The following is a 9131-nucleotide window of genomic DNA, read 5'->3' as shown; positions in this document are numbered from 1 at the left end:
CCTTTATACATCTCCTCTTCAGTACTTCAATTCTTATCCGTTTTTTTTTTCATATTAATCCAATTCACAATAACAGTATGAACCAATTTAAATAGATATCATTCATGTTGATCCAATTCACATTGACCTTATTAATGATCTCTATCGCATTAATCAGATTTATATAATCCCGTTATGTTGTTTATACATTTAAAAAATACTTTTTTTTATTTTTTTAATGAATGCCTTCTTTGAAGTCCGTGAAAATGGGTATAAAATTAAAGGGGAAAAAAACTTCCTTTTTCTAGGTGAAAAAATGGCGATGTTTGGATAAATCAGGAACTCTGTTTGTTTCTGTGCCTTATCTGTCTGTGACTACATCGCTTGAGTTGTACTTTGAGGCTTTATCAAAAGAGGAAACAGTTAAAGTTGACTCAACCATTGGCCGCAGAAGGAAATAATTTAGATCCCTTCTAAAGACAGACATAATTTTTCAGAGCTCATAAACTTTAGCCTACTGTCTAATCTTCAGCACAGGTAGTTCTCGACTTCATTTTGTGACCGTTGAAAGTCACCAAAGCGCTGAAAATTTTTCCTACTTAGGACCTTTCTAGCATCCCCACGATCGTGTGATCAAAAGTCAGGTGCTTGGCAAGTGACTCATGCTTATGACCGTTGCTGGGTCCAAAGGTCATAGGATCCCCCTTTGTAACCTTTTGACGAGCGAAATCAAGGGGGGAGCCAGATTCACTTAACAACCGGGGCAGTGGTGGAATTCAAATTTCTTTTTTTTACCACCGGTTCTGTGAGCGTGGCTTGCTGGGCGTGGTGTGTGGCCTGGTGGGTGTGGCAGGGGAAGGAAACTGCAAAATCTCCATTCCTACCACACTCCAGGGGAAGGATACTATAAAATCCCCATTCCCACCCCACTCCAGGGGAAGGATACTGCAAAATCCCCATTCCCTCCTCATTCCAGAGGAAGGATACTGCAAAATCCCCTTTCCCTCCTCACTCCTGGGGGAAGGATATTACAAAATCCCCATTCCCATCCCACTACAGGGGAAGGATACTGCAAAATTCTCATTCCCACCCCACTCCAGGGGAAGGATACTGCAAAATCCCCATTCCCTCCTCACTCCTGGGGGAAGGATATTACAAAATCCCCATTCCCATCCCACTACAGGGGAAGGATACTGCAAAATCCTCATTCCCACCCCACTCCAGGGGAAGGATACTGCAAAATCCCCATTCCCTCACTCCAGAGGAAGGATACTGCAAAATCCCCATTCCCTCCTCACTCCTGGGGGAAGGATATTACAAAATCCCCATTCTCACCCCACTCCAGGGGAAGGATACTGCAAAATCCCCATTCCCACCCCACTCCTGGGGGGAAGGATACTGCAAAATCCCCATTCCCCACCCCACTCGGGGGCCAGCCAGAGGTGGCATTTGCCGGTTCTCCGAACTACTCAAAATTTCCGCTACCGGTTCTCCAGAACCTGCTGAATTTCACCCTGAACCGGGGTTACTAATTTATTAACTGTGGTGATTCACTTAACAATTGTGGCAAGAAAGGTCATCAAATGGGGCAAAACTCACTCAGCGACAGAAATTTGGGGCTCAATTGTGGTCGTACGTCGAGGCCAACCTGTACTGTATGTGCGTCCTCCAAGGGCTGAAAGCTACGCAACAAATCAGATCTAAATTTTAATTCCTAGCAAGCCAGCCCAGCTTTTATTTCCGAGGGAAGGCAGCACTCTGCATATGTTTGAAAGAACAAACATATGCTTGTTTGTTCGCTCGCAAACCAAGTTTTAATGCTCAGGGAAAGTGGCTAAAGCTCCTTCAAACTGCGAAGCAGAGGGTCCCTCTTCCTCTTTGGGGGCTGCTATTTAGAAGCTCCTTCCCTCGTTCCCAGCTGTGCATAGAAGCCTTTTATAAATCCATGGAAAAGCCAAAAGCCGTAAATGCAAAATAAATCCAAAGTCCATCGTAGTGGCTTGTTAGCTCTTTTGGAGTTCTTCAGAGGGCGTCAACATGCAGGAATCAAACAAACAGCTCCACTGTTGTGTCCAGGGTCCACATGACATCAAACAAGCTGCGTCATTCTATGCAAATGAATCAGGAATTCCCACCCTCCCTCTTCCTCCTCCTCCTCCTCCTCCCTGGCCAGACAGACCTTTGAGAAGTGGCTTGTGGGTACCAACATCTCCAATGCTTTCTCTTTGTGTCTTTTTATTTTTGCACCTTTCTACCTTTCGGCAGGGAAGTATCAGGAACCTGGGGTTGGGAGAGTGGAGTTTTGGAAGAGATTTGCAATCAGACAGGAGCTGGTCAGGGTCTCCCTAAAAAATCTGCAAAATTAAGAGCTACTGGATCAAGAAGCAAAGGTCCAAGAAAGAAAGATGCACGGAGAGAGATCCTGACTCATCCTTGCCCACCGGTGGTGGCCTGAATGTTGACACACCAGAACGAGAAGTCCTAGGGTAGACATTCCCTACTTCCTCGTCACGTGTTTTGGGAAAAAACTGTGGGCGGAGAGGCATCAGCAATGGAATATTGAAGCTCAAGGCGGACCGGAAAGCTAAGCTAGCTTTTGCTGCCCAGCTTCCTTTCCCCAACCTCGTGCCCTTCAGTGGTCCTGGACCAGAGGTGAAATCCAGCAGGTTCTGACGAACCGGTAGCGGAAAGTTTGAGTAGTTCGGAGAACGGGCAAATACCACCTCTGGCTGGCCCCAGAGTGGAGAGGGAATGGAGATTTTGCAATATCCTTGCCCCAGGAGTGGGGTGGGAATGGGGATTTTGCAATATCCTTGCCCCAGGAATGGGGTGAGAATGGGGATTTTGCAGTATCCTCCTCCCAGGGAAGATCAACTCTGCTGCAAATCCCCAGATCCTCTTTACATTTGCATCCCGACTCTGGAGATTTCTCTCTCGATTTTTACTATTTCAAGCTGATCTCCAGAATTTACAGCCCTCCAGAATTTTCCAGCTTTAAGAATTGTGCTGAGTCATTCTGCATCCTGATTGGCTGAGCTCTGTAGCCAATGTATTTAAGGAGAGCTAAATTATGGTTAGTGTGGACACTACACCATTTTACCTGCTGCTATGCTGTAACTATTTTTGATCTCTCTATGGTCAACTGTTTAGTTTAGTTTAGTTTAGTTTAGTTTAGTTTAGTTTAGTTTAGTTTAGTTTAGTTTGATTTGTATACCGCCCTACTCCCGAAGGACTCAGGGCGGTGAACAGCCACAAGAGAAAAACACATAAATACAAAATTTAAAAACAGAATAAAACCGAATTAAACAATGTGGCCGAAGACAGATTTAAAACACCCCAATAAATTAAAACCAATTAAAATTTGTGTTTTAAAAGGGAAAAATTAGGCCAGGCCAGCCTGATGGAATAAAAAGGTTTTAAGAGCGCGGCGGAAGGTGCGTAGATCCGGGATCCTCCGTATCTCCGGGGGGAGCTCATTCCAGATAGTAGGTGTCCCCACAGAGAAGGCTCTCCCCCTGGGGGCCGCCAGTCGACATTGTTTGGCCGACGGCACCCGGAGGAGCCCCTCTCTATGGGAGCGTACTGGCCGGTGGGAGGCTACTGGTGGTAGCAGGAGGTCTCGTAGATAACCAGGTCCTAAGCCATGGAGCACTCTAAAGGTGGTAACCAGGACCTTGAAGCGCACACAGAAGACCACCGGGAGCCAGTGCAGCTCGCGCACGAGAGGTGTTCCATGGGAACGCCATGTCGCTCCCATAACCACCCGCGCGGCCGCACTCTGCGCCAGATGGAGCCTCCGGGTGCTCCTCTAGGGGAGCCCCATGTAGATCATGATTATCCATTTACTGCTTTCTGATATTTATTGAACTGTTTTCATATTGTTCCTGACTGTTCCTTGTATTTTTCTAGATTTTATATCCCTGAATTGATCTTATATTGCACTTTATATGGCTAAGACTTGGATTGTTAAAGGATTATGATTTTGCTTTTCCCTAAAAGTAAAATACTATAAAACCCAATTTGTCTATATGTTATTCACAATTACTACTACAACTACACAAATGGTACTCTGCTTTATAAGCCACAACTTCGGGTGTAACTCAAAAAAATATCCTTAACTTAAAGCATCATGCATTCTGAACCCGGGGGGTGGGCTGGGACTATGTAGCAGGCTGAAATTCAACTGGGAGAGCTTTTCTCACCACAAGCCACACCCTCCCTCCCTCCCTCTGCAGAACCGGGATACCTCTCTCCTTGCCCTGGAAAGGAAAAGGGGGGGTCTCATCTATATATCTATTATATATCTGTGCTGTTCGCATCTCTGTTTAGGAGAGGATGAAACCATGCTGGGAATGATGGGAGCTGTAGTTTTCTGGGTCTGGAAAGCATCCGGGAAGTTTACAGATAACCCGAAAAACAATCAGGGACCAGGGCTGGCTGATTATCTTCCCTTGGGGGTGGTGGATTTTCTTCCTTTTCTTCCTGAACTCCAGCCAGGGAGAGGAGGTGGGTTGGACTAGATGACCTCCGGGGTCCCTTCCAACTCTGTCCTATGATTCTGACACCCAGATTTTTTTTGGGGGGGTAGGTGGGTGGGAGGCCCTCAGCTTAATTCACACCGTTGAGAACCCCAAATGGACTGGGGACGAGGCCTGGAGAAGCTGAGGCCAGAGGATCATACAGATGTGGAGTGAGAGAGCTACATTCTGCCCTCCGCCCATGCTCCACAGCCACTCTTTTCTCTTTTCCATGCCTGCTTTCACAGCTTGGTTAGGGTAAAGCTTGGGAGGGGCATGAGTGGGGGGGGGGGTTGAACTATTTCCCAGGCTTCCCTATCCCCCCTCTCATCCTCCTGCTGTGGCCGCAAGGGGGGAATCAAGAGGCAGGGAAGAAGGGAGCGTCCCTTGGCATCATCATCCTCCCTCCCTCCCTCTGTCTCTCTTTCTCTTTCTCTCTCTCTCTCTCTCTCTCTAATGGACGCTTTACGATCTGGCGCTGCTCACAAGCTGAGACGTTAAACATCTGGAAGGATGCCCCAATGGGAGCGAGTAGCGGTCATCGCCTAGTAAATTTCCACAGCATCCGGGAAGCTTTTGGACCAGGATGGGAAACGGGAGATGCGTCACTGAGCGAGCAGGGAGCTTCGCCTGACAGGCTCACTCACGCTCCTACAGCTCTCCACCCACCCACCCACCCCCGTGTCCCACCCACCCCGGCCTCTTAAAACAGCAAAGCAGGGAAACGCCTTCCTCTCCTCCGCATCTTTGCAAAGTTATACTTGAGTTACGACACCCTGTTGCTGATCGGGACGGGAGGTGGCGGCCGTTTTGCCTGCCCCAGGGGTGGGGCACGAGTTCCTTTCCTGCCTCTTCCTTGCAAGCCAGGTAAATCCCCCCTCTCCCCTCCCCAGCCTTTCTCAGCCCAAGAGCTGGAATCCCCCCCCATCGGGCAAGTCAAGTGGGTGGGCCGCCTTAATCCAGAATTTGGATCTTCAAGAGTGAAGGGGCCAGGCAAAGACCCCTCTCTCCTTCTCCGCAGAGATATTTGTTGTCGTTGTTAGTCGCGAAGTTGTGTCTGATCCATCGCGACCCCCATGGATCACGTTCCTCCAGGCCTTCCTGTCCTCCACCATCCTCTGGAGTCCACTTAAGCTCACGCCGACTGCTTCGGTGACTCCATCCAGCCTCCTCGTTCTCTGCCGTCCCCTTCTTCTTTTTGCCCTCCATCGTTCCCAGCATTCGGCTCTTCTCCTTCCTTCTCGTTAGGCGGCCCAAAGGATTTGAGTTTCCTCTTCAGGATCCGGCCTTCTGAAGAGCTGTCAAAGCTTTTCTTTCTTTGCAGACAAGAGCTCAGCTTAAAGGGCTGCCAAAAAGGAAGAGGTGGGAGGAAGGTACAAGCTACCTCTCTCGCCTCACCCTCTGCCTTACCTCTCCGCGTTACACTCTTATCAAACACAGGCTCGCATTTATGAAGGCACGATTTAATGTGATCCCCTCGAATGTCCTCGACAGTAGACTCTCGGGGGGAGTAAAATCCATCTATTGTACATGTGACGGCCGATCCCCGGAATCTCTGTTCCATATTACATTCGTATGTCCCCACTACCGGGACATAAGATCAAGATTCATTTCTCCTATTTCCCAGAGATTCCCTGGTTCACCTGATTCGTTCACCTGATTTATTTCCTACTCCAGGACGCAGACCCCAATATAACTCTAAAGGTGGCAAAAAAAATTTGGCTGGAAAAAAAAAATGGGGGAAGAGACGGGTAAGCCCTACGGCAGAGGATCACTAGTATTGACAGTACAGATTGTATCTGAGGCAGTAGATAGTGTACTGTCACATGATCTATCTATATTTGTAAAATATACTCCCTTTCTATGTGTATTTTAATTTGGTCTCTGACCGTAATAAAAGCTTACTTACTTACTTCTCCCAAACACCTGAAGGCAGGACAAGAAACAATGGATGGAAATTAGTTTAAGGAGAGAAGCAATCTAGAAATAAGAAGCTTTGGGGGGGGGGGCTGAAGGAAAGTGGGGGAAGGTTGGAGGGAGGAAGAGAGAGAGAGAGATGACGCGGAGGCCAGTGTTGATAGGACTGAAAATTGATTGGGATTGATGGTTGGGATTGTCTACCACGTCTAGGTGGGGTTCTGCTCTCCACCGGCCCAACTCAAGCGTTTCCTCGCCTCCCGTGTCCACCCGTCTCTAGTCCTCCTTGGCCAACATGGCAAGCATTCAAGACCTGCCCGATGACGTTTTGCTGGCGGTGTTGCGCCTGCTCCCCATAAACGAGCTGATCTGGAACTGCCGGCTGGTTTGTTCCCGTTGGCGAGATGTCCTGGACACCCCTTTCCTGTGGAAGCACAAGTACCAAGAGGAGGACGCCGACCTGAAGATGCCGAAGACCTTCTACATTTTCTGCCACTTGGAGAAGAACTTAATCAAGAACCCTTGTGGCGAAGGTGAGTCCCAATTGCAACCAGGGGGGGTTTACAACAACCACCCTGGGGGGGGGGGTTCTGAGATAGCTTCCGAAGACCAACGGGGGATGACAGGTCTGCTCTAGCAAAAGGCCATCCTGGTGGGTGAAAAGCCCGAGTAACTGTCTTTCAAAGATGCTTTTTTTTTTGCAACAGGCAACTGGACTTTCTGGTTTTTTTCTTTGAAGGCGTTTCGCTTCTCACCCAAGAAGCTTCCTCAGCTCTGACTGGATGGTGGGGAACGGAAGGATTGATACTCCTTGCAGACAGCCGGTCATTGGCATTCTTTTATAGAGAGTCATTGAGGCCACTTGGGAGGTTTTACCTGCGTCCTCAGCGTCACCCGAGTGATGCAAGTGGGTCTGGGAGCTTCTTGGAACGGCTGAAAGGACTGTGAGATACGATGATGTCATACCCTTCTAACAACCAGCTGTTTGCAAGGAGTATAAATCCTTCCATTTCCCCCACCATTCAGCCAGAGCTGAAGAAGCTTCTTGGATGAGGAGCGAAATGTCTTCAAAGAAAAAAAAAAACAAGGAAGTCGTGTTGCCTCTTGAAAAAAACGTGACCTTGGATGACTGAGAATCTCCATAGATTTATCTTTCCTTCTTTGTCTCTCTCTTTCTACAGCTTGACAGTTGAGTCTGTAGGGCTGCGGGGGGAAAAAATTAACTTTTAAATAAAAGCAGCGGCCGTGCTAATAACAAATTATAGATCTTTTTACCATTGAGGATAGGCCTTTTTACATGTTGACCGGGGTCTTCTATCGCCCTGGGAACTGATATGAATTAAGAGACCCTTGTATAAATAATAAAGTTAATATTCATTCCAGCGATGAAATCCAATTTTTTTTTCTACCGTTTCTGTGCGTGTGGCTTGGTGGGTGAGGCAGGGGAAGGATACTGCAAAATCCCCATTCCCTCCCCACTCCTGGGGGGGGAAGGATATTGCAAAATCTCCATTCCCACCCCACTCTGGGGCCAGCCAGAGGTGGTATTTGCCGGTTCTCCGAACCACTCAAAATTTCTGCTATCGGTTCTCCGAACTGCTCAAAATTTCCACTACCGGTTCTCCGAACCGCTCAAAATTTCCGCTACCGGTTCTCCGAACTGCTCAAAATTTCCACTACCGGTTCTCCGAACTGCTCAAAATTTCTGCTACTGCTTCTCCAGAACCTGCTGGATTTCGCCCGATTCATTCTGTCTGTCTGGTCATTCCTCAAAAGCTGCCTAACTGCTGTACCGTTGTGATTGTTTTGACTCTTCTCCGTATGGATCCGATTTAGCAGGAAGGGCGAACGTAAATTGTGTGCGCTTTGTAAACTCAACCTCGGAGGTCAAATTCGCAGCTCATTCAACAAAGCAGCAACATTTAAGAAAATCCTATTTAAAGAGAAATACAGATGTGCAGGGAGGGGGCACGATGCTTCTCCTTTGACTTCCTGTGGCTTTTTTCACAGAAGGATTAGACTTCTGGGATATGGCCACGCCTTCCAACGGACAGTGGAAAGTTAAAGATATTTTTGAAAAAGACTCGGCAAAGCTGCAGGCCTGGGACTTCCTTCAGAGGAATATTTATATCAAAGATGAATGGATACCCTACCAAGAAGTTGAAAAATGTTTTGCTGCGTACAACGGGTGAGCGATTATCGTGACGTTTATTCTGACATTTAATTGACGGGGGGGGGGGAAGGGACGGACCCGTGGGAATTCGCGGCGTTCTGCAGGCAAGCTAATCTGCCTTCTCTCAAAACGATACAAAGGGGAGTTTCGCTTGATATGGATTTATTCCGTCGAGCCAGAATTTTGATTTTAAGATTAGCCCAACTAAGGAATAGTTTTCCGAGCCGGAGGAGGAGGATTTTATTTAATTTAATTTAAATCGGGCGGTGTGGATTCTGCTCTATCCCAAATGGCTTGTGTGCTTTCTTCTGATTTTTTTCAGTTCATTAAACGCTACGGTTGAAAATAATTTCCCGTGTCTTTTGCTCCTGTTCGGTGCTTAGGAACTGAAAAAGACCGGTCTCGCCCAATTAGACCCCCCCAGTTCCCTCCGCTCCAATGTATTCGAAGTCTCCTTAGACCCAGCTTCGGAGGCTCTCCAACCTTCAGAAAGTGCAGGATTGCGTTTCTGAATTTGTGGTTAATTTCTCTGGTAGGCTCTGCAC

General features: G+C 47.7%; 1 protein-coding gene across 2 annotated transcripts in view; it reads left to right on the top strand.

Moving 5' to 3' along the window:
- Window positions 1-4836: 4836 nt before the first annotated feature.
- Window positions 4837-9131, top strand: part of LOC117673066 (F-box only protein 44-like) — a 6952-nt gene continuing 2657 nt past the window's right edge. The window contains exons 1-4 of one of the 2 annotated variants that reach the window (XM_034430203.3): window positions 4837-5363; window positions 6627-6946; window positions 8424-8601; window positions 9123-9131. The exon at window positions 9123-9131 is cut by the window's right edge and continues 87 nt beyond it. In XM_034430203.3, coding sequence (XP_034286094.2) covers window positions 6709-6946; window positions 8424-8601; window positions 9123-9131 — 425 coding nt within the window. In that variant the 5' untranslated portion in view covers window positions 4837-5363; window positions 6627-6708. The remainder of the gene's footprint in view (window positions 5364-6626; window positions 6947-8423; window positions 8602-9122) is intronic. The other variant, XM_034430204.3, reaches the window with a different exon arrangement.

The sequence above is a fragment of the Pantherophis guttatus genome, chromosome 15 (genome assembly GCF_059756535.1).
Source record: "Pantherophis guttatus breed Tessera chromosome 15, ASM5975653v1, whole genome shotgun sequence".
NCBI lineage: Eukaryota > Metazoa > Chordata > Lepidosauria > Squamata > Colubridae > Pantherophis > Pantherophis guttatus.
The sequence above is the reverse complement of the archived record's forward strand: the minus strand, read 5'-3'. Positions and strand labels throughout refer to the sequence as shown.